This window comes from Macaca nemestrina, chromosome 6 (assembly GCF_043159975.1).
Source record: "Macaca nemestrina isolate mMacNem1 chromosome 6, mMacNem.hap1, whole genome shotgun sequence".
Taxonomy (NCBI): domain Eukaryota; kingdom Metazoa; phylum Chordata; class Mammalia; order Primates; family Cercopithecidae; genus Macaca; species Macaca nemestrina.
Genome location: NC_092130.1, coordinates 1,944,851 through 1,969,375, shown reverse-complemented (window position 1 = coordinate 1,969,375; position 24,525 = coordinate 1,944,851). Strand labels below are relative to the sequence as shown.

General features: G+C 53.4%; 2 protein-coding genes and 1 pseudogene across 2 annotated transcripts in view; all 3 read left to right on the top strand.

The window, feature by feature from the left end:
• LOC105484000 (mastermind like transcriptional coactivator 1) overlaps window positions 1–4,756 on the top strand; it is a 54,352-nt gene extending 49,596 nt beyond the window's left edge. The window contains exon 5 of the mRNA XM_011745119.3: window positions 1,383–4,756. Within this exon, the coding sequence (XP_011743421.2) occupies window positions 1,383–2,365 (983 nt within the window). The 3' untranslated portion in view covers window positions 2,366–4,756. The remainder of the gene's footprint in view (window positions 1–1,382) is intronic.
• A 14,320-nt stretch (window positions 4,757–19,076) lies between these two features.
• On the top strand, window positions 19,077–20,849 carry LOC105483998 (uncharacterized; annotated as a pseudogene).
• Window positions 20,850–21,027: 178 nt separating this feature from the next.
• On the top strand, window positions 21,028–23,596 carry LOC105483999 (leukotriene C4 synthase). The gene is made up of 5 exons (XM_011745118.3): window positions 21,028–21,224; window positions 22,658–22,757; window positions 22,859–22,929; window positions 23,015–23,096; window positions 23,339–23,596. Exons 1-5 carry the CDS (start codon window positions 21,167–21,169, stop codon window positions 23,478–23,480), a joined length of 453 nt encoding a protein of 150 aa, XP_011743420.1. The 5' UTR covers window positions 21,028–21,166; the 3' UTR covers window positions 23,481–23,596.
• Window positions 23,597–24,525: the final 929 nt, after the last annotated feature.

Below are 24,525 nucleotides of genomic sequence, written 5' to 3'. Positions count from 1 at the left end.
AAACCTATTTCAGTTAATGGTGTTGCCATGTGTCTATTGCTTAAGCCAGGAGGCCTAGACAGCAGTTCCCTGAGCACAGGGGTGCTTTCTGTTCCATCCTCTGCTCTCTCTCCAGCACAGCACCTGCCACAGAGTGGGTACTCAGTGACGATCTGGTAATTTCCTGTGACTTCTCCCTCCCTTGGCCATCTTGTCATTTCATAGTATAAATCGTGTGACATAAGATGGTATATTGTCTGGTGAGATGTTGTCACACAGTCCTGCGCCTCCACCCCCCATTCCCACATAGTCTGCCCCCCCTCATCTGCATGACTGAACAGCCTCTTCCCAGCATGGTCTCAGCCGCACTCTCAGTCCAGCCACTCTTGGGCTTTACAGCGCCATTCTTTTTTTGTCTGTTTGTTTGGAGACAGAGTCTTGCTTTCGCCCAGGCTGGAGTGCAGAGGCGTGATCTCGGCTCATTGCAGCCTCCGCCTCCGAGGTTCAAGCAGTTCTCCTGCCTCAGCCTCCCGAGTAGCTGGGGGCGTGCGCCGCCACACCCAGCTAATTTTTGTATTTTTAGTGGAGGCAGGGTTTCACCATGTTTGGGGCAGTATGGTCTTGATCTCCTGACCTCGTGATTCTCCTGTCTCGGCCTCCCAAAGTACTGGGATTACAGGCATGAGCCACCGTGCCCAGCCACAACCCCGTTATTCATACGCCATCCACAGCTCTTCCCTATCTGGCCGGAACTAGCTCTTCCGTTTTATATGTAATCAGCTGGCCACTATCTCCATACCCTGGCCACGGCCAGCCTCTGAAAGTTTCCCACCCAGATGCCTTTTTCTGATTCTGCGTTTGTACACACTTGCCTGGAATGCTCTTTTTCCCCAAACTGTTAAATTGCTAAATTTATGTGATTGTAAACCCAGTGGATTCATCACCGTCTCTCTGAAGCCTTCCCCAAGGCTTCCCAGATGCCAGGGCTTCTGGCCTGCACCCTGCAGCCTGCTGGCCAGGTGTGCCCCATCACACCCCATCATGCCATGTGCTAACTTTGCCTCCCAGAGGTGGATCTTGCGTTGGGCCCACCTCAGAGTCCCCAGTGCCCACCACAGGGTCCCCACAGAGCAGAAATTTGGTGGGTGCTTGAAAGTTAGATGAAGCAGGTTACTGGTTTTCTCTCCCCTGGGGCTTTGCCCTTCCTCTGTGCCTTTCTGAACCCCATCATTGTTTCAGAGACCAGTCCTCCATTCCACCTGTGGGAGGCTTTCTGCCCCGTGGTCCCCAGGGCCCTCTTCCCAGTGTGCTGTGAACATGAGACTTCTGGTGCTGCGGCTCAGGTCTCAGAGGGGCCCCGTGGTGGTCCACTCCTGACTGCCAGACTCTTCTCTGTCTTGTAGGGTCCTCTGCTGCCGTGCCCGGCATGAACACCTTGGGTCCATCCAACTCCAGCTGTCCTCGAGTGTTCCCTCAGGCTGGGAATCTGATGCAGATGGGCCCTGGACATGCTTCAGTTTCCTCTCTCCCTGCAAACTCAGGCCAACAGGACCGGGGTGTGGCTCAGTTCCCTGGCTCCCAAAACATGCCTCAGAGCAGCCTCTATGGCATGGCTTCTGGCATAACCCAGATAGTTGCCCAGCCCCCGCCACAGGCCACCAATGGACATGCCCACATTCCACGGCAGACCGGCGTGGGCCAGAACGCCTCCGTCTCAGCTGCCTATGGGCAGAACTCTCTGGGAAGCTCTGGCCTCTCCCAGCAGCACAATAAGGGGACCCTGAACCCTGGCTTAACAAAGCCGCCGGTCCCAAGGGTGTCACCAGCCATGGGAGGCCAGAATTCCTCCTGGCAGCATCAGGGAATGCCGACCCTGAGTGGCCAGACCCCGGGGAACAGCAACGTGAGTCCCTTCACTGCAGCCTCCAGTTTCCACATGCAGCAGCAGGCCCACCTGAAAATGTCTAGCCCGCAGTTCTCCCAGGCAGTGCCCAACAGGCCCATGGCTCCCATGAGCTCAGCAGCTGCAGTGGGGTCCTTGCTACCCCCAGTGAGTGCACAGCAGAGGACCAGCGCCCCTGCCCCAGCACCACCCCCAACGGCCCCTCAGCAGGGCTTGCCTGGCCTGAGTCCAGCAGGGCCTGAGCTGGGGGCCTTCAGCCAGAGCCCTGCCTCACAGATGGGCAGTCGGGCAGGGCTGCACTGTACCCAGGCCTACCCTGTGCGGACCGCGGGCCAGGAGCTGCCTTTTGCCTACAGCGGGCAGCCAGGTGGCAGTGGGCTCTCTAGTGTGGCTGGACACACCGACCTGATCGACTCCCTGCTGAAGAACAGGACTTCAGAGGAGTGGATGAATGATTTGGACGACCTGTTAGGGTCTCAGTAATGGAAGGATTTGTAGTGTTTTTAGTGTTCATTCATCCTATATTTTTCTTCTCAGATTCAAAGAAAGAGCAACTACTTTGGACCAAAAGCCCATGGCCTGGGGAGCTGGGCAGTAGAGCCCAAGCTCCAGGTGAGGCCTGGCCTTGGGCAGGGTCCGTGGCTGCGCCCCTCAGGCCAGCACTTGCGGTCCATCGGGCTGGCCCCAGCCCATCTGCTGGCATCAGTACCTGGTGTTGGGACAGCAGGATAGGGTTCTAAAGGTGGTTTTCTATCCAAATGACCAAAAAACCAACAGTAACAACAGTGAAACCCCACGATATCAGGCTTATAAAAATCTGTGCCATCATGGTGATTTTATCCAAGATTTCTCCACTTACCCCAGTGTTAGGGACAAGTTTTTGTTGAAACTTTATATAGCAGAATTATTTGCAATTTGTAGCATAGAAAAGATTTTTAAATTTTTTTACAAAAGGTTTTTAAACAGATTAGGATAGGTGATGGTTTAAATCAATTAAGTGGCATTGGAAACCTAGGGTTTCCTTTTGATTAAGAGCCTTTTTTGTTTCTGCTCTTTGTCAGCTTTCAGGGGAGAAGGAGGCCACTGGAAGATTATTTCCCTAAGTGCAGGCTGTTGACTGCGTATGCCAAAAAGGGACAGGAGGCATGGAATAGCAGGTCGGGTGACACAGCTAGGGTCTTCCTAGCAGCTCCTCCTCCCTCCCAAGGCCCCCTGGAATGCCTTCCTCCCACGTCCTGGCAGCAGGACCCAGGCTACATATGCAAGGGAGAGATGTGGGGGTCCTGTGTCCTGGAGTATTACGTCTCCCCACCTTCTGCAGTTTCTCTGAACGTGTATGTTGCCCATGGTGGGAGCGTGGTCACTGCAGTTGTGCACAGATGTCTTTCCTTCACCCGTGGCCTTTCTGTCTGCCTCTCCTTCCTCTCTGCAGCCCAAATGGAAAACAATTATTTACTCCATTGGAGGGGGAAAGCAAGAGTCTTAGAATTCCTAAGGGAACCCTGGCATAAAGGTTTTGGGGAAGGAGGCCGCAGGCCGGCCCAGAGGAAGCAATTCCACTTTGTTTGACAACAACTGCCACTCCCATGTCAGATGACTTGCACTTTTTAAAGAGATTGCTTTATAACACTAAGACATCCTTTCTAAAGATTCAAGTGGACTTGACTAAGCTGAGGGTTCACAAAATAGAATATGACATGTGAGCTGTTTTTGGAAAACGAAGATGGAGAGAGCGCTTCCCCGTAACGAAAGTGGTAAGCACAGGGTGAGACCCTTTTACACAGAATGGTGGAGAGAAAAGAGAATGCTGAGAAGTGGCTTAGATACAGAGTGTTCTATGGAGAAACTGCAACCCCGTTTTTATTTCCCTGGAGTCTCCAAATGGATCATTCAGGAGTACTATGTGAAGAATTGAGCCAAGGAAAATATTCATGCAACCAGCCTGAGTCGCGGTGAGGGAACGAGAGGTTGTACACACATTGGTAGTTATTTTGCACCAGCAGTGCCTTTCTCACTGGGGGTACTTGGACCCTCAGATCTTTTTTTCTAATAGCCATTTGCCACCCCAGGTGGTATGTCGGCCATTTCTCCTTAAAACACCTTCCCTACCTTTTCCATGTACTCAGTTTAGCTCTCAAAGAAGGGGTAAATCATAAAGCCAGCGAAAATTCCACCCTCTGAGCGAGTTCCCCAATCTGAAGGGGAAGAGGGTAACCTCAGCGGCTTTTCTCCCAAAAATCGGCTGAAGGCTGGTTGTGGATCCTTGTTCCTCTCTTGACCCCATCTGGCTGCTGCCCCGTCTCCCACCCCTGTCCCCAGGGCTTACTGGCCCTGCACTCTGCCTTAGTCCTGGGGCCGGCGACACAGTGGGCTCCTCACTTGCTGCAGTGTCATAGCAATAAAATGTGATTCTTGGGGTCCCCCCAGGGAGCTGCCCATGGCTTTATTTATGAATCTGGTTTTCGGGAGTCAGGGGAGGAGATGACTTTTGCTTCTGTGCACAGCCCCGTCTTCCAGGAGCCACGACTCAGAAGAAAAGGGTGCTCAGACTTTTGTTATACACATTGGCTTTGTGTAAATAAATGTTTACAATTTTATATGAAAGATGGAATAAGCGCTAGAGCTTCCAACTGTATATTTTTTACTTTTATAGATTTTAAAACTATGGTCCTTTATATGTGTGTGTTGGGGGCTACGATGAGTTTCATGGCAAACGGTTGGCATTGTTAACTTTTTATTGTCATCAGAAGTGCATAAAAGTCCTATTAATCCCCATATTGTTCTACTGCCCTTAACTCTGGTATACACCAAAAAGAAATCTTTACTTTCCTTGTTTTATCATTATAAAAATAAAGTATTTTGCTAGTATGGAAACCACCTTTGTATTTGACGTCACCTGGGGTCTGCTGGCAGAAGTTTGGGGATTGGTTTTCTTTTGTAATTTAGCCGCTTGCTTTTCTTGTTTTTTTATTATTATTTTTATTTTTAAAGAACTGCCCATTGAGTCATAGATTTAGCTGCTTTCTTATTGCACATTGTTGGGTGGGAGTTGGTTTGATTGAAGCCTCAGAGGAGCTTCTGTTATCTGCTGATAGATACTAAATTGGAGCTAGCATCACCCTGAGAAAGCAGCCTGTGCCCTGGGACTCAACGGGCGTCCATGCAGCTGACGGAGGGGAGCTGGACCGGATGGCTCTGCTGTCTTAGCTGCTGGGTGCTTCTCGTGCTTCATGTAGAACCGTTAGGTTTGCCCCGAGTCTGTTTGCTGCATGTCCTATTTGGTTTCTCTTCAGCATAGGGCTTGGTTTTCGCCTTTTTTAATTGTAAGAATGGTGCGCTGTGGCATGGCACACTGTGAAAGGGGACCAGATGATGCAGCCTGGACTGAAAGGGTGAATGAGGCCCCTCACCTCAGAACTCTCCCTGCTCTGCTTTGCTGGGAGCAGGGAGCAGGGCAGCCTGGGAGAAGCTGGAGTTCCTCAAAGGGCAGAGAAGAACGGCCTTCAGGAGACCATAGCGAGGAGACATGCCACGATAGACTCAGAAAGCTAGATTACGCTAATAAAAAGGGGAAAGACATCTGTGACACACAGGAAACAGTGTTCGTGGCCTTGCCATAGAAGGCACAGTAAAGGAGGAAAACTCTGGAGACTCCCTGTGAATTCTTGGCTAAGAATGCACGTTATGTGCGGTGATCCAGAAACGCAAATGAGAACAGAAGTGAGTGGCTCTGCCTGTGAGATGCACAGTGCTGAGCGGCGCCTGGTGCTGGCTACAGTATGGGAGGCTGGCTGCTGTATGATTTTTTGTGGGAAGAAATTTTGTAGACGTTATCAAGCTCCTTAAAATGTTCGTGCTGTGTCTGCCTGGGCAGTTGTAATTCTGAGAAGCCATCCTTGAAAATGACTCTGGGTAGAGAAAAAGGTACAGCACAGTGGTGTTCTTAGTATTGCTGTTTACAATCGCAGAAACTTACGAGACGCTGAACTGCTGCCCTAGGGGGTTGGTTAAGCAAACTGGTGCTTCCACTCCATGAGATAGGATGCAGTCATTTAAAATATTTATGAAGGTGTTGGACGTAGTCATTTGGAATAATGGTTTTGTTGGGGCTCTTAACTTGTAAGCCAGTAGAAAAGAAATCTGGCTAATATAATCCTTTAAGTTATTTCCCTACAGCCCATTTTTAAGGTTCCCAGTAACTTTCAGAATCAAAGGAGACGTCGGATGGCCAGGCCTCAGTAGTGGCAAGGCCCAGGCAGTTCCAGATCCCTGCAGCCTGCCACCACCCGAGTCTCCAGGTCACCAGCCAGGCTTGCGGGTGATGGAGGAGGACTCGGTAAGGGACAGTTCGACTCGGCAAATGTTTAGGGAGAACTTGCTGCGGCCAGGCATTGCCCTAGAGGCGGGGAATATGGCAGAAATTGCAGCAGTACAGGAAGGCAAGGTTCCTGCACCGCAGAGCTCACGGTCTCATGGGAAGGAGTTATCACACAGGTCAGGTAAGTGTGAGGGAGAACTAAAGCCAGGTAATGAGATAGAGGGCAGTGGGGCTGCAGAGGCTGGGATGGGCCACAGACTACTGTAGATATGGTAGCAATGTAAGTCTGTTAAGAAAGTGACACACAACATAGGCCTAATCACAGCACTTTGGGAGGCCAAGGTGGGAGGATCACTGAGACCAGCCTGGGCAACATAGAGAGACCCTGTCTCTGAAAAAAGAAAAAAAGGCATGGTAGCACACACCTGTGGTCCCAGCTACTCAGGAGGCTGAGGTGGGAAGATCACTTCAACCCCGGAGGTTGAGGCTTCAGTGAGCCAAGATCATACCACTGCACTGCAGCCTGGGCAGCAGAAACCCTGTCTCAAAAAAAAAAAAGTGCAGTTAACAGGAAGAGGGAGGAGTGCTGAGGAGCAAGTTAACAGATGCCTGCACATGTGTTAAATTTAAAAGCAGACCGGGCGTGGTGGCTCACGCTTGTAATCCCAGCACTTTGGGAGGCCCAGGCAGACAGATCACCGGAGGTCAAGAGTTCGAGACCAGCCTGACCAACGTGGTGAAACCCCGTCTCTACTAAAAATACAAAAATTAGCTGGGTGTGTTGGCATGCGCCTGTAGTCCCAGCTACTTGGGAGAATGAGGCAGGAGAACCTCATTGGGAGTCCCAGCTACTTGGGAGAATGAGGCAGGCTTGAACCTGAGAGGCAGAGATTGCATGCAGTGAGCCAAGATCGTGCCACTGCATTCCAGCCTGGGTGACAAAGCTAGACTCTATTTCAAAACAAAAAACAAAAAAAAACCACATATTTAAAAGCAAGCAGTATGCCACTGCATTTAGTAGGATGGTGGCTCTTGCCATCCTCCAGGTGCCTGTGAGCTGCAGCAAACCTGCATTGCAGGCCTGTGCTGTTCTGAAACCTCTGCCAGCCTGGGCGAAGCCTGCCCACCTCCCCAGTCCAGCCTCAGAAGATGCCCGAGGTAAGTCAAGGACAAGCTCCAGGGTCTCCTGTTTGCCCCTGGAGTTGGATGGCACACCATGGTTGGTGGCATGATCAGTAATGCTCCCTGCAGGCCAGCCAGCTGATGCCTGGAGCTGGCAATGTGGCTCTGAAGATGTTGAAAGATGCAAGATGTTAGCTACCTGCGAACTTGGTCCAAAGCTAGTGGCTGAACTTAAGTGTTCCAGGCACTGCCCTGGCCAGCACAAGAAATGGTGAGTAGTGACAAATTTTCTTTACTGGACTTTTCTTCCCCCTTTTGCCTTCAAGCAGTTAATGTCCTGGCCACTCTTCAGATTGGCTTTACTTACACTTCATGGATAATACCTTCTTTGCATGGTTGCGTAAGCTGAGCCGCAGTTTAGCTAGTGCATGAAAAACATTTCATGGAAGTTAGGAAAGATAACTTCAGACTCCCACCCAAAGCAGAAACCAGCGTCACAAGGGCAGAATTCAAGGATCCACCACCCTGTCAATCTTCTGGGAAGGGTAACGTACATTAGGAAGAACTAGATGCCATTGGCTGCGAAAACACATAAATGCAGCAGCTGCCTGCTGGGGACAGGGCTGCGGCATGGACTGACTCAGGATTTCCACACTGCAGGCGACCTTAAGCAAGCCCTGACCATGTGGGCTGTGGTGAGAAGCAGCAGGCCGTGTTAGATTGCTATGTGGGATCAATGGGGCGGCCTCCACTTTTCTTTGTGCCTGGAAAGCAGAACTTTTCAAGACTGAGGACGAAAAACTGAAATTTTGCGTCCTTACTAAGTTAAGATCTAACTACATTTTATGTAGCAGAGACAAATGCTTGCTGACTACTTTTGGATTTATTACTACTGATATCATTTCTCATGAATTTTAAAGTTTTAGGCTGGTTCTATACTTGTAATAACAGATTATTTTATGTAACACGAGACAGAGTCCAACCACATGTAGAATCTTCAAGAGCTATAGATAGTGCCATCCAACCTATCTAGAGCTAGAGGCCTAAGGAGGTCCTAGTCCCCAAGTAGTAAAAAATTTAAATCTTGGCAGGGTGCAGTGGCTCATGCCTATAATCCCAGCACTTTGGAAGGCCAAGGCAGGAGTATTGCTTGAGTCCAGTAGTTTGGGACCATTCTGGGCAACATGGTGAGACCCCATGTCTACAAAAAATCAGCCGAGCGTGGTGACACACTCCTGTAGTCGCAGCTACTAGGGTGGCTGAGGTGGGAGGCTTGCTTGAGACTGGGAGGGCGAGGCCACAGTGAGCATGATGGTACCACTACGTTCCAGCCTGGGTGACAGAGTGAGACATTGCCTGAAAAATGAAAAAAATTAAATCTTGCTGAGCATGGTGGCATTTGCTTGTAGCCTCAGCTACACAGGAGACTAAAGAGAGACGATTGCTTGAGGCCAGGAGTTTGGGGCTGCAGTGAGCTATGATTTCACCTGTGAATAGCCACTGCACTCCAGCCTAGGCAACATAGCAAGACTGTCTTTTTTTTTTTTTTTTTGAGATGGTCTCACTATGAATTGCTCAGGCTAGAATGCAGTGGTATGATCATAGCTCACTGCAGCCTGCACCTCCTGAGCTCAAGCATTCCTCCCACCTCAGCCTCCCGAGTAGCTGGGGCTACAGGCCTGTACCACCATGCCAAGCTAATTAAATTTTTTTTTTTTTTTTTTTTTTTAAAGACAGAGTCTTGCACTGTCTCCCAGGCTGGAGTGCAGTGGTGTGATCTCGGCTCACTGCAAGCTCTGCCTCCTGGGTTCATGCCATTCTCCTGCCTCAGTAAAAAGAAAATTTTTTTGTAGCCGGGCGCGGTGGCTCACGCCTGTAATCCCAGCACTTTGGGAGGCCCAGGTGTGTGGATCATAAGGTCAGGAGATTGAGACCATCCTGGCTAACACGGTGAAACCCCGTCTCTACTAAAAATATAAAAAAATTAGCCTGGCATGGTGGCGGGCGCCTGTCGTCCCAGCTGCTAGGGAGTCTGAGGCAGGAGAATGGTGTGAACCCAGGAGGTGGGGCTTGCAGTGAGCCAAGATCATGCCACTGCACTCCAGCCTGGGTGACAGAGTGAGACTCCGTCTCAAACAAACAAACAAACAAAAAATTTGTAGAGAGAGGGTTTTACTATGTTGCCCAGGCTGGTCTCAAACTCCTGGGCTCACAAGAGCCTCCTGCCTCAGCCTCCCAAAGTGTTAGGATTACAGGCGTGAGGCACCACACCCAGCCAACCCTGTCCCTTAAAACATAAAAAGATAAATCTGTGACTTCTTTTTGATTCTTGCTTGTGCATTAACAGGCACTTTCCTTAAACTTTGCAGCTGTCTGTCATTCCTTGCATTTAACCTACTCTATCCAATTGATCCTGGATTCCCCTCCCCTGGGTCCACTTCTTAGTAAACCTGTGGCATTATAGGAACACTACAGCAGGAGACCAGGGCGAGTCTAAGCCTGAGTGTGCCACTGCCAACCGTACGTGGAGCCTCTCTGTGGCTGTCCCAAACCTGGGAGACTGGACCAGCCTGAGTGGACGGTCATGGAGACTGCTACACTCCAGATACCTTTCAGGACTGAGACTCATTTCCAGGAGTGTTGGACACTCACTGTTAGGAGCTGCGGCCAGCTCACAGCTGACTCTTTCTGGGAGTTGTGTTCAGTGGAAGGGAGCTGCCCAAAGTTACGCCTTCTTCCAGGGGCAGCCCATGTCTGGAGACTTGTCAATATGGGAGTATGGAGACCCCAACCCCCTTGCCTCAATTTGGGACATCTCCAAAGAGCCATCCTGGCTCCACTGCACCAGTGCTGTCGGCTGAGGCCTCTGCTGCATCCGCTTCTCAGTTCCACCTCTCACTTGCCCAGTCCAGCAGCCCTTGCTCCCTTATGAGTGGTGCTGATGCCCTTTGAAATCTGCCTTTGGGGCACCTGGCTCGAGAGAGTTGGTGTGGGGAGTGGTCCCAGGAAGCCAACTGTAAGCTGGCTCGCTGCTGGCCACGATGACCCCATCACCAGTGGCAAGTGGGATAGCTGTAAAGGGGAACTGTGAAACGTTTGCCATGGTGACACCGGGCAGGACACTGGGGAAGGGAATAGAGTACCCTGGGCCTTTGGGAAGTGTAAGTGGAGGAGTGACTGACCTTGAGAGAGATTTTGCTGGGGTTATAGGTGATGCCTCGGAGAAAGATAATGAAAAGCTGACCATGATTAATCACTAGAAAAGGCACAATGTGAGATCCATTAGAGGCTTCAATGTGAGATCCATTAGAGGCTTCCTTGGCGGCCAGGCAGGAGGGTGGACAGAGCTGAAGGGATCAGGCACGGGGTTGTTATTAAGGCATCAGAGCTCCAAGAAGGTAGAACTTTCAACCTTACCAAGTCTGCCATACCGAGGTCATTGTCCTAGTTAGGAATGTGGGACACTTACACTGGGATGGGGACATCTGGATCAATACTCTAGAACTCTAGAAAACCTGGATGCCCCAGCCCTGCCCCCCCAACCCCCACCAAAATCTCTAAGCCCGCTCCTCCCTGTTAAGGGCCGGTGCTTTGCTCTCGTTTGAAGGTCATGCACAGGCCTCTGCCACCTCTCCTTAGGATCTGTGCTCACCTCCCCTCCTGGCCCCTGGACCAAGAAGGTCAGTAGGAGGGTGCTGGGCCTGCCAGAGAAAAAAGAGGATGAGCTGGTGGTGGGGATCAGGAGTGTACCTGAGATTTGAGGGCATGGCCATAGGGGGCTCTGCTATGACCTAGGACTCAGCACTCTGGCAGAGCGCCCAGGAAGCAGTGCCCGTAAGCTGCCAGCTCAGCTCTCTGAAGCTTCCCAGGAAGCCATGGCCCACAAGGAAAAGAACAGCAACTCAGGTAACTGTGGCAGCTCTGCAGGAAGGGACTGAATGCCCAGCGAAGCAGGTGTAGGAGAGGAAATGCAACTGACCCCTGAACAACACAGGTCTTCACTGCCTGGGGCCACTTACACGTGGGGTTTTTTCAATAAATATATTGGAAATTTTTTTTGAAATTTGTGACAATTGGAAAAAACTCACAACTGAACCATGTTGCCTTAGAGATACTGAACAAATTAAGAAAAAGCTAGGTATGTCATGGACGCATAAAATGTATATAGGTACTAGTCTATTTTATCATTTACTACCATAAAATATACACAAATCTATTACAGAAAGTTAGAATTTAGGTGCAGCGGCTTACGTGTGTAATCTCAACACGTTGGGAGGCTGAGGTGGGAGAATCACTTGAAGTTCCAGACCAGCCTGGGAAACAGTGAGACCTTCATCTCTACAATTAGCTTGATATGGTGGCACATGCCTATTGTCCTAGCTACTTGGGAGGCTGAGATAGGAGGATCACTTGAGCCCAGGAGTTTGAGGCTACAGTGAACCAAGGTCACACCACTGTACTCCTGCCTGGGCACATAGCAAGACCCTGTCTCAGAAAAAAAGTTTCTTTGCTGGGCACGGTGGCTCATGCCTGTAATCCCAGTACTTTGAGAGGCCGAGGCAGGTGGGTCACCTGAGGTCAGGAGTTTGAGACCAGCCTGGCCAACCTGGTGAAACCCGGTCTCTACTAAAAATATGAAAATTAGCTGGGCGTGGTGGTGGGCGCCTGTAATCCCAGCTATTTGGGAGGCTGAGGCAGGGGAATCACTTGAACCTGGAAGGCGGAGATTGCAGTGAGCCGAGATCACGCCATTGCACTCCAATCTGGGGGACAGAGCAAGACTCCCATCTCAAAAAAAAAAAGTCTTTTTGGTTAAAACTTACACATGCAAACACTACGTGGCACATTTGTAGTTAAGAGAAATGTAAAGGTGCAGTATAAATGTAGCTGCAGTGTTGCGGGAAGTCAGGGACCCCGAGCGGAGGGACTGGCTGAAGCCATGGCAGAAGAACATAAATTGTGAAGATTTCATGGACACTTATTAGTTCCCCAATTTAATACTTTTATACTTTCTTACGCCTGTCTTTACTGCAGTCTCTGAACATAACTCGTGAAGATTTCATGGACACTTATCACTTCCCCAATCAATACCCTTGTGATTTCCTATGCCTGTCTTTAATCTCTTAATCCCATCATCTTCGTAAACTGAGGAGGTTATATGCTGCCTCAGGCCCCTGTGATGATTGCGTTAACTGCACAGATTGTAGAGCGTGTGTGTTTGAACAATATGAAAGCTGGGCACCTTGAAAAAAGAACAGGATAAGAGCAATGTTCAGGGAACACGGGGGATAACCTTAAACTCTGACTGCCGCTGAGCCGGGCGGAACAGAGCCATAGTTCTCTTCTTTCAAAAACAAATAGGAGAAATATCACTGAATTATTTTTCTCAGCAAGGAACATCCCTGAGAAAGAGAATGGCCCCTGAGGGTAGGCCTCTGAAATGGCCACTTTAGGGATGGCTGTCTTTTATGGTCAAAGGCGAAGGGATGAAATAAGCCCTGGTCTCCTGTAGCACTCCCAGGCTTATTAGGACGAGGAAATTCCCACCTAATAAATTTTGGTCAGACCGGTTGTCTGCTCTCAAACCCTGTCTCCTGATAAGATGTTATCAATGGCAATGCGTGCCCAAAACTTCATTAGCAATTTTAATTTTGCCCCGTCCTATGGTCCTGTGATCTCGCCCTGCCTCCATTTGCTTTGTGATATTTTATTGCCTTTGAAGCATGGGATCTTTGTGACCCACACCCTATTCGTCCACTCCCTCCCCTTTTGAAAATTGCTAATAAAAACTTGCTGGTTTTGCAGCTCAGGGGGCATCATGGAACCTGCTGACATGTGATGTCTCCCCCGGACACCCAGCTTTAAAATTTCTCTCTTTTGTACTCTCTTTATTTCTCAGACCAGCCAATGCTTAGGGAAATAGAAAAGAACCCACGTTAACTATCGGGGGCGGGTTCCCCCAGTACCACAGCCTGAAGGATGAGGCCAAATGACTACAGGTCTGAAGCACAGCCTGCAGCAGGTCAGCAGCTACAGCTGCCTCCATGGCTAGTTACGAAGTTTTTTCAGGGCAAATGATGGGCGGGTTGGCACATTAGTGGGGAAAGAAAAATATGGAAACAAATATTACGAAGACAACAAGCAATTTTTGGCTATTACTGATGGAGCAAGAATAAAACTCCATCTCAAAAAAAAAAAAAAAAAAAAAAAGAAGAAGAAAGGGAATCCTGGCCTAGGCCCAGCGCCCAGTGGGACCTCTGGGTCCACAGGTCCACCCAGCCATTTCCTTGGCCTTCATATGTAATCAAAAAGGACTCACTTGATAGTTGACAGAAGCCTCACACTGGGAATTGGCCTGGGAAGCAAGAGCTGCCACAGTGGGGAAGACCCAGAGAATAAATGACAGGGAGCCTTGCTTCCCAGTGGGTCGGATGCAGGGTGGTGGTCTGCCTCATAGATACTTTTTTTTTTGAGATGGAATTTCGCTCTTGTTGCCCAGGCTGGAGTAGAGTGGCACGATCTCGGCTCACTGCAACCTCCGCCCCCTGGGTTCAAGCAATTCTCCTGCCCCACCCTCCCAAGTAGCTGGGATTACAGGTGCCTACCACCACGCCCAGCTAATTTTTGTATTTTTAGTAGAAATGGGGTGTCACCATGTTGACCAGGCTGGTCTCGAACTCCTGACCTCAGGGGATCCGCCCACCTTGGCCTCCCAAAGTGCTGGGATTACAGGAGTGAGCCACCGTGCCCAGCCATAGATGCTCATTTGATTTTCCAGTCTGGGCCCAACAAGACGCAAATGGTCCCTAGCAGCTGACAGCAGTCTGCTGCAAACACAGCAAAGTTGAGTCCCAGTTTCAGCTGCAGTGACCACCAGCCAGCCTCTGTCATGGCCCCCGAGTGCTGGGCCCAGCAAGGTGGGCTCATGAGCAGTAAGCAACAGTGACGGGTGGGGCTGAGCAGGATCCCAGCATCATGGCTCTGGCTCCCCAAGACGAATCCAGATCTGCCACCCAAGTGCCCAAGTATCCAGCCTGCCAGTGACAGAGACCGGTGTTGGTCTCCTCAAGGGACTGAGTAAGGAGACTAACCAACCACCTGGTGCAAACTGAGTCCCTTCCATGAGGGAAGGGGCCACAAGCAATTCATGGGTTGTTTTGTTTTGTTTTGTTTTTTTTGAGACAGAGTCTCACTCGGTTGCCCAGGCTGGAGTGCGGTGGCGCGATCCTGGCTCACTGCAACCTCTGCCTCTGGATTTTGTGAACCAAGCAGGAGGTTGCTTGCCCTGCATCCTGGCAGGAGTCAGCGATTCTCCTGCCTCAGCCTCCCGAGTAGCTGCTGGGATTACAGGTGCCCATCACCATGCCTGGCTAATTTTTGTAGTTTTTCATAGAGACAAGGTTTCACCATGTTGGCCAGGCTGGTCTCCAACTCCTGACCTCAGGTGATCCACCCGCCTCGGCCTCCCAACGTGCTGGGATTACAGACGTGAGCCTCCGTGCCTGGCCATGTTTTCTTTTTTTAGCTTTTCATTTTGAAATATTTTCAACCTTACAAAAAAGTTGTGAAAATACTACAAAGACCTCAAAAACATTTTGCTAAGTTGTGCCAGACACGAAAGACCACATATTGTATAGTTCCATTTATATGAAATACCCAGAAAAAGCAAATGAGCTAAATGCATGCCCCAGACGCTCATGTGCTGGATTTAGTCCCCAATGCAACAGTTTGGGAGGTGGGGCCTACTAAGAGGTGACTGGGTCCTGAGGGCAGAACCCTCATTAATGAATTTTTTTTTTTTCTTTAATTTGAGACAGAGTCTCACCCTGTCGCCCAGGCTGGAGTGCAGTGGCACAATCTCTGCTCACTGCAACCTCTGCCTCCCGGGTTCAAGCAATTCTCCTGCCTCAGCCTCCCGAGTAGCTGGGACTACAGTAGATTGCAGACCTGAATATGGGAGACTATCTTGATTACCTCAGAATTGGGAAGAATTTCTTAGATAAGACACAAAAAGAGCTAACCATAAGGTAAAACACTGATTCATTTGTTACAGTCAATTTAAGAGCTTCTGTGCATCAAGAGACACCCTCAGGAACCGGGAAACACAAGCCGTTGGTGAAAGAGAGCCTCTCCCTGGGGGCCGGTTTTGGCTACTGTCAGGAAGCATGCTGGAGTCACAGCAGTGGGTGACATAGGAGCTTGCTTGTGCTTACCTGTGCACTGGGACGCCGTGGGTGCTGGAGCACCACTTCCATTGCAGTGGAAGGATGGCCTTGGGCCCGCCCCACTGTTGGACTTCTTGGGCCCAACAGAACCAGCTCCTGTGGCAGACTGCTCTGGCCACACAGTCACTTCGTGCCCCAATGTCCCAACGTCCAGTTTTGTTTTGTTTTTGGAACAATGTCCATCCTCTGCTGGGGAACACACAGCCTGGATCTGGGATCATAAGGTTATGCACTGTGACTCTTTTACGAGGCTTCTGCTAGAAACGCCACCTGGCTCTGTCTGTACCAGTTATTTCTAGCACCAGGGGTGTGCTCGATTTTGTGAACCCAGCAGGAGGTCGCTGGCCCTGCATCCTGGCAGGAGTCAAAGCAGCAGTCCCAAGTGTGAACTGTGTTGCATCCAAAACCTCCAAAGACCCACCAAGGCCTATGTGCCTTTCTTAGTGGCAAGAGATCAAAAGTGCAGTAACGAATTTTTGCCCAGGCTGGAGTACAATGGCGCAGTCTCAGCTCACTGCAACCTCCACCTTCTGGGTTCAAGTGATTCTGTCTCAGCCGCCTGAGTAGCTGGGATTACAGGTGCATGCCACCATGCCCAGCTAATTTCTGTATTTTTAGTAGAGACGGGGTTTTGCCATGTTGGGCAGGCCAGTCTCGAACTCCTGACCTCAAGTGAGGACAGGCCCAGCCTGGGAAACTCCTGTTTTTAAAACCGTCAAATTGGCCAGGCTTGGTGGCTCACGCCTGTAATCCCAGCACTTTGGGAGGCCAAGGCGGGTGGATCACAGCCCCCAACATGGGCAGGCTGTATTTTTTTGTACTTTTTATAAAAATACAAAAAATTAGCTGGGTCTGGTGGCGGGCACCTGTAATCCCAGCTACTCAGGAGGGTGAGGCAGGAGAATCGCTTGAACCTGGGAGGCAGAGGTTGCAGTGAGCTGAGATCACACCACTGCACTCCAGAAAACAAAGAAACAAACAAAAACAAAAACGGGAGTGTCCCTGCACAAGCTCCTCTCTGCCTGCTGCCATCCACGTAAGATGTGACTTGCTCCTCTTTGCCTTCTGCCATGATTGTAAGGCCCCCCCAGCCATGTGGGACTATAAGTCCAATAAACCTCTTTTTTTGTAAATTGCCCCGACTTGGGTATATCTTTATGAGCAGCGTGAAAACGGACTAATACACTGGGCATGTTGGTGCATGCCTGTAATTCCAGCTACTCAGGAGGCTGAGGTAGGAGAATTGCTTGAACCCAGGAGGCGGAGGTTGCAGTGAGCTGACATCACGCCACTGCATTCCAGCCTGGGCAACAGAGTAAGACTCTGTCTCAAAAAAATAAAATAAATAGGCCGGGCACGGTGGCTCACGCCTGTAATCCCAGCACTTTGGGAGGCCGAGGTGGGTGGATCACAAGGTCAGAAGATCAAGACCATCCTGGCTAACATGGTGAAACCCCATCTCTACTAAAAAATACCAAAAAAATTAGGTGGGTGTGGTGGCGGGCATCTGTAGTCTCAGCTACTTGGGAGGCTGCGGCAGGAGAATGGTGTGAACCTGGGAGGCAGAGCTTGCAGTGAGCCGAGTTCGTGCCACTGCACTCCAGTGTGGGCGACAGAGCAAGACTCTATCTCAAAAAAAAAAGAAGAAAAGAACAGAACAGAGAAGCAGAGAGAAGCCAGGCTAGCTGCCCCAGTAAAGACTCAGGCTCTCATGATCCCAGGCCACTTCCAGACTGAATCAGTTCTCAGCTGTGCCGCAAGTGATCCCTGCCCTACAGGGATCCGCACACATTACTCAGGAAACTGTCTTCTCACTATCCGGTTTTGAGAGTTTTTATATATTCTGAATACAAAGTGGTTTTTAAAAATCATATGTATGATTCACAAATGTTTTATCTAAGTCTATGTTTCTGTTTTTGTTTTTTTTGAGACAGAGTCTCCCTCTGTCACCCAGGCTGGGGTGCAGTGGCGCGATCTCGGCTCACTGCAAGTTCCGCCTGCCGGGTTCACGCCATTCTCCTGCCTCAGCCTCCCGAGTAGCTGGGACTGTAGCAGGACGAGCCGCAGACAAAACTCCTCAGACACCAGATTAAAGAAGGAAGAGGTTTTTTATTCGGCCGGGAGCGTCGGCAGACTCACGTGTTAAGAGCCGAGCTCCCGGCCGGGCGCGGTGGCTCAGGCCTGTAATCCCAGCACTTTGGGAGGCCGAGACGGGCGGATCACGAGGTCAGGAGATCGAGACCATCCTGGCTAACACGGTGAAACCCCGTCTCTACTAAAAAAAACAAAAAACTAGCCGGGCGTGGTGGCGGGCGCCTGTAGTCCCAGCTACTCGGGAGGCTGAGGCAGGAGAATGGCGTGAACCCGGGAGGCGGAGCTTGCAGTGAGCTGAGATCCCGCCACTGCACTCCAGCCTGGGCGACAGAGCGAGACTCCGTCTCAAAAAAAAAAAAATAAATAAAAATAAAGAGCCGAGCTCCCTGAAGAAGAAATACTCGGCCTTTTTAAAGGCTTACAACTTTAAGGGATCCATGTAAAAGGGTCATGATAAATCAAGCAAGTGTGGGGAACGTGACTGGGGGCTACATGCATCAGCTAACAGAACAGAAAGTTTTACAATGCTTTTTATCTTACAGTGTCTGGAATTTACAGATAACACAAGTAGTTTAGGCCAGGGGTTGATGTTATTATTATTACTTTGTTTAACTCCTAGGGCCGGGTGGTGGTGCCAAGGTTGTCTGGCTATTTATCTTACTTTTGTTTCTTTCTGTCTTTCCTCCTGTTTTGTGAACTAGGCAAGGTGGCGGGGGGGAGGAGGTCAGCAGGAGTAGTAGTGGTCTCCTTCCTTAGGACTACAGGCGCCTGCCATCACACCTGGCTAATGTTTTGTACTTTTTGTAGAGACGGGGTTTCACCGTGTCAGCCAAGATGGTCTCGATCTCCTGACCTCGTGTTGGGATTACAGGCGTGAGCCACCGCGCCTCACTGAGACTGTAGATTTTTGCAACTTTTTTGTAAGTCTAAAATAAGCCTGTAATCCCAGCACTTTGGGAGGCTGAGGCAGAGGATCACTTGAGCCCAGGAGTTTGAGACCAGCCTGACCAACATAGCAAGACTCCATCTCTGGGAAAAAAAAAAAAAAAAAGAGCCTGTGGTCCCAGCTACTTGGGAGGCTGAGGTGGGAGGATTGCTTGAGCCCAGGAGTTCCAGGATGCAGTGAGGCATGTTGAGGCACTGCACTCCAGCCTGGGCAACAGAGCACGATCCTGTCTCAAATATAAAATGATTTATAAATAAACTGTGTTGTTCAAGCTCAGAGTCTGAGTTATGCACCGCTTATGATCTACTCCACAGAAGTTGTGATTTCTTTTCTGTGCAATGGTTCTGCCAGCCTTTCTGCCTCCCAGAGGTCCTGGTGGGTGGGCATCACAGGCTCCTTAGGGCTCTGTGGAGGCTCAGGGAGAAGCTTTCGCTTCCCTCCTTATACTGGTGCCTCCAGAGCTAGACAGGAAGATGGAAGCTGGGTGGCCTGAGCAGCGGTGGGGGCTTGGCTGGCCCTTCTGTCAGCTTGAGCTGGCTTGAGCCCAGGCAGGGCCCTGATAGCCTGGATAGGCTCAGAGGGAGGGAGGTGGGGACCAAGAGACCCGGGGAGGGCTCCTGGGGCCAAGACCCAGGTCCCTGCCCTGCATATCTGCCAAGGGACTTCCTCAGAAGCTGCTGATGTCAGGCTTTGGCTTCCTGCTGCAGAATGAGGGGATGAACTCCAAAGGAAGGACACTCAGGCCTTGGAGGAAATGAGAGATTGGCCGACAGGAGGGCCTGGACTCGTGAAGACACATGGACACCCACAAGCACAAAGACGTGGGTGTGTGACAACGGACCAAGGGGCATGCAGATATGCATGCATGGTGCACACAGGCACTCTGGGCACAGCCCACTGGCACCGTCAACCGCTGTGTGGTGGCCTGCATCCCACCTTTCAGGCAGGCCCCGTGGGGCAGGTTTCAGGGAGGAAGGAGGCTGAGTGGGCAGTCTGAGGACGCGGCCACCACTGCTCCCTGGCACTGCATCTGTGTCCCAGGATCTAGGAGGCACTCTTCTATCACTGGGCCCCAAGCTGACTGTCACACCTTGGTCTAAAGCAGGGGCCGGGCCTGAGCCCTGGCCCCTGCCCTGGAGGAGCACACAGAGCCCCCAGCTGGGGCATATCTGGTTTCTGGGGGCGGGGGCGGGGGCGGGGGCGACACCCAGAGCAGGAGGAAGAAGGGATTCTGAGAGAGCCCGGCAGGCTCCAAGCCTCAGGCTGGAGCTGGGCTTGGGGCAGCAAGGAAGGACCAGGTGCGAGGGCAGAGCCATGCGGCCCGACCCCTGCAGCACGGACTGTACCTGCGTGTGGCCTCCCCCAGCTCCTGCCCATGCTTCTGGGTCAGTCTGGACTTTGCCATGTCTGACCAAAAGCCACTGCAAACCCACTCAAGCCAAAAGAGGAAGCGGCCATTAGGCACAACTGCTTAAACTGGGAGGCCAGGGGCGCTCCAGGCGGGGCGAGGGAGGTGGCCGGGGGCGCTCCAGGCAGGGCAAGGGGGACACCCAGGGCTCCAGACAGGAGTCCTCAGGTGCCGCCTTTCCTCTGCCTGGCGGTGTGGGGTCTGTCCTCCTCAGAGTGGCCCGCCGTAGTCCCCTCCCCACTCCGAGTTTCCTGTCCCAAAGTTCTAAGGAAGTTTCCAGAACTATGTCTCACCATCTTGAGTCAGCCTCGGCTCAGTGTCCATCTCACAGGCCTGGAAGGGGCAGGAGTCAGCGCCGTCCAGACCACAGGGCCTGAGTGTGGGGAGGGCTGCTGTCTTAGGTAGGCTGTGGAGGCTTGTCATCCTGAGGCAAGAGGGCTGCAGGGCAGAAAGTCACGGCAGGTGGCTGTTGTGGAAGGCCCAGGAGAGGCCTGAGAGAGGGATGGCCCACAAGGGTTGACCCTCCCGCCACCCAGGGGGCCCTTGTGCAGGGAACCCCTGCAACCGACTGAGGCTGGCAGGTATGAGGTTTCCTGAAGGAGGAGCTTGGTGGGGCCCGGTGTGGCTGGGGGGCGCTGGGACTCCATTCGGAAGCCAAAGGCACTGGGAAGGGCTTCCGCAGAGGAGGGTGCAGCAGGGGCTGCCAAGAACAGTCTGGATGGGGGCAGGGAACAGATAAGGTGGGTGGGGGAGTCAGCCGGGAGCCTGGAGTTGGCTCCAGCATAACGTGGGGGTCTCCAAGACCCTGGAGAAAGTGGGGTGATGCAGCAGGGGGCACGCCCACAGCTGGAGCTGACCCAGATGGACAGCTTGGGCTCTGCCACATGGGACTAGGCAAGGAAGCGGCACGAACAAGCAGGAAGTGGCAAGGCAGTTTCCAGCTGGCTTCTCTCCCCTGTCCAGACTTTGGTTTCCTCCCTGCCGGCCTGGCCTGGCTCCCTGGCTCTGTGTGGTATGGTCACACCCCCACACACCCCCTCCACTGAGTTGGGGTGGGGAGAGCACTGAGGCTGCTCTTCCTTTCCTGGGCTGACCTCTGAGCAGCAGACGGGGCTGAGTGTTCCCCAGCTCGCCTCTACACACAGCCTGTGCCACTGCAGCCGACGGCACCATGAAGGACGAGGTAGCTCTACTGGCCACCGTCACCCTCCTGGGAGTCCTGCTGCAAGGTGGGCTGGCTCCTATCTAGGAAGAGGGTGGGCCTCAGATCCCTACAGCCTGCCCTCTGCCCCCTAGGTCCAGGTGGAGGGCAGAGGCAGGGACTCCAGCCCAGGCCCAAGCTGGAGGAGGGTGGGGACTTCCAGGGACCTGGGGGGGCACCTGGCTGTGAGAGCTGTAGGACTTGGGGGTGGCAAGGGTGCCAGAACAAATGGTGGGATAGCCATGGGCTTGGGGAAGCTGAGCCCTGCTCTTTCCAGCTGTCCCCTCTCTGGGCGTCCCAGCAAGCGGCCCCCAGTCCCTGGCCCTGCTTCAAAGGAGGCACCTCCATACTGGGACCATGTGGAGCAGGGCAGAGGTGGGACTCCTTCCTCCAGCCCCCTAAAAGGAGCCTGCTTAATGCCTTTCTCAGACTGGCCCTAAAGGACACATTCCTGGGCCAGATATCCTAGCCACTTAGAGACACCACTGCCCCACAGTGTGTGGGCTAGGATAAGGCACAGCCTGGGGAGGGGGCTCTGAAGAGGCTGAACAGACAGGCCAGCCTGACCTCCAGCTGCACCCACACTGAGCTGGATGGCCACCCTGTGACACCCATCTGCAGGGTGCCCAGCACCAAAGGTGCCAGGGCTGCAAGACTCAAGGGGAGATGGTCAGACGGGAGGTCTGGGGAGGGACTGCACAGCCAGCACTGGCCTGTGTGTGGTCTCGCCTGGCCTCCCCTGACCGAGGGAAGGGCTCCTGCTCACAAAGAAACTTTGGGGCCAGCCCACCCTCTGCAACTACCCCAGCCCTGGGGTCCTGGGGTTAGGCTAGGAGAGTCCCAGCTGCAACCTCCTGGGAGCAGAAGAGAAGGTGTCTGTTAGATTTAGGCCTGGGACCAGAATGCAGGAACAGAGAAACAGGTTTGGAGCCACAGGGACCCAGGCTTTAGTGATCCTGGCCTGAGGCAGGGTCAGAGGGCCCTGCTGGTGGGCTCTGGTAGGTGGGTGACCAGGGACTGTTAGCTAGAGGGAGTGTGCTTCCTTGCACCTGGCGGGATGCGGCCAGCTCTGCCCTCAGGCTCCCGAGGCACTTGCTGGCCAGGGACCTGAAAGCTGCATTTGCCTGTGTTTTGCGAGTGAAATGATTCAGAAACAAGGACTCAGGTGATCTCTCTGAGCAGGTGTCCCTGTGCCTCAATCACCCACCCTCCCCCATACACTCACAGGTTGGGACAGGGCCTCTCTGTGCCCCAGGCTTCAGTCCTGCCCTCCCCGCTGAATGTCAGGGACACAGGGCAGGCCAGGGATGGGTCAGAAGGGAGGTCTCCTCACTCAGGAGAGAGCGGGGAATTGTTCCGCCTTAGGGAAGAGAGGACACGGCCAAGTGAAGGATCCTTCCCACTCCCATCTCCGGGGCTTCGGGTGTCCAGACCTGACTCCTGCTCCCTCTCCTCCCCCAGCCTACTTCTCCCTGCAGGTGATCTCGGCGCGCAGGGCCTTCCGCGTGTCGCCGCCGCTCACCACCGGCCCACCCGAGTTCGAGCGCGTCTACCGAGCCCAGTGAGGCGCGGCGGGAGGGCGCGGGACGGGAGCGAGCCCCGGGCGGGTCCAGGTCGCAGGACCAGCCCGGCCGGTGTGCTCATCCCACCCGCCCACCGCAGGGTGAACTGCAGCGAGTACTTCCCGCTATTCCTCGCCACGCTCTGGGTCGCCGGCATCTTCTTTCATGAAGGTCGGGGTGTGGGGCTGGGGCGCACGCGCTGGACCCCCTGGCGGCCGCGCAGCACGCTCACGAGGTCCGCGCGCACCTCTCGCAGGGGCGGCGGCGCTGTGCGGCCTGGTCTACCTGTTCGCGCGCCTCCGCTACTTCCAGGGCTACGCCCGCTCCGCGCAGCTCAGGTGAGGGCCGGGCGGGCAGCGGGGCGGGCAGCGGGGCGGGGCCGGGGAAAGGTCGCGGGTGGGCGGGGTCCTGGGGAGCGGGACCCAAGCTGGGGGCGGACGACGGGCCGGAGCCCAGCGCCTTTGGGAATTCGGTGGGCGAGCCCTAGCGGCGGCCGGAGGAAGTCCCCGCGGGGCCGGGGCTGGGGCGGGGAAGAAGCGGGGCCTTCTCGCGCCACCGCCCCGCTGACCGCCGCCCGCAGGCTGGCACCCCTGTACGCGAGCGCGCGCGCCCTCTGGCTGCTGGTGGCGCTGGCTGCGCTCGGCCTGCTCGCCCACTTCCTCCCGGCCGCGCTGCGCGCCGCGCTCCTCGGACGGCTGCGGACGTTGCTGCCGTGGGCCTGAGACCAAGGCCGCTGGGCCGGCGGAGCCGGGAACGAAGAGCCGGAGCCTCCAGCTGCCCCGGGAAGCGGCGCTCGCCTCCGCATCCTAGTCTCTATCATTAAAGTTCTCGTGACCGAGACCCGGGCTGCGTTTTCTGGGTCCGCGGGGGTGGCGCACCGCGGGCTACGGACCCTGGAGGGGCCCAGCCCAAGCCCGGGCAGCCCGGCGGGCTTCCTAGAGGCGGCGTGGGAGGGGCTGCGAAGGAATGGGACCTCCCCCTGGGGCGGGACTGGATCCGGTCTTCACCTCCCACCCCACTCCCTACTCAGCCTCCGGGTTACAAGGCCGCCCAGTCCTGCCGGGGTTCACCCAGCTAGCGCTCAGCGGTCTCCTCACCGGTCCCCCTCCTCAGGGGCCTCCCCTCTCCTGACTCTCAGCCACCCAGTCCCTCGTTCCCTGGCCTTCGCAGCTGACACTAGCCTGCAGGCGCGGGGCCCAGCAACTAGCTGTGCAGCTGCAGTGCCACCCACAGCCTGTGGATCTCTCCCCGGGTGAGGGCAGGGGCCTTTTGGTCAGCACTGGGTCCCCCTTGTTAACTGTAGGTATTCAGGGCAGCCCTCCCAGGTCCGCAGAGCTGCGGGCACCATGGGAACATAGTGAGTCAGTGACAGGTTGTCTCAAGGAGATGTCCAGAAGGCTTGGGGATCCAGGGGAGGCCCACAAAACAGTGACTTTTAGCCGAGTATGCAGGAGAAACGGAGAAAGGAGAGCTTGCCAAGCAGGGGCAACGGTGTGTGCAAAGGCCCTGAGGTGAGCGGGAGACCCTAACGTGCCAGAGGAGGGTGTCGGGGACCCAGGATGAGGACCAAGCTGAGACACACGGAGGGGAACAAGGAGGCTGGGAAATGCCTTCAGCTTGAGGAGCTAAGGGAAGGCCTCATGGCAGGCCTTGGACATGGGGGAGGCATCGGGGGACTTGCTGTGGGTATTGTGGTCCCGGATTCTGAGCTGCTTTCACCAGTGAATTACTGCCTTTGCGGCCTGATCTTAGGAACGGGGGTGAGGT

What these genes read in the sequence shown, in the direction of transcription:
- LOC105483999 (XM_011745118.3), top strand. Translation starts at nt 21,167, where the DNA reads ATGAAGGACGAGGTAGCTCTACTGGCCACCGTCACCCTCCTGGGAGTC. An exon ending in CCTGGGAGTCCTGCTGCAAG is followed by an intron (nt 21,225 to 22,657) that starts GTGGGCTGGCTC and finishes CTCCTCCCCCAG; the next exon opens with CCTACTTCTCCCTGCAGGTG. An exon ending in GAGCGCGTCTACCGAGCCCA is followed by an intron (nt 22,758 to 22,858) that starts GTGAGGCGCGGC and finishes CGCCCACCGCAG; the next exon opens with GGTGAACTGCAGCGAGTACT.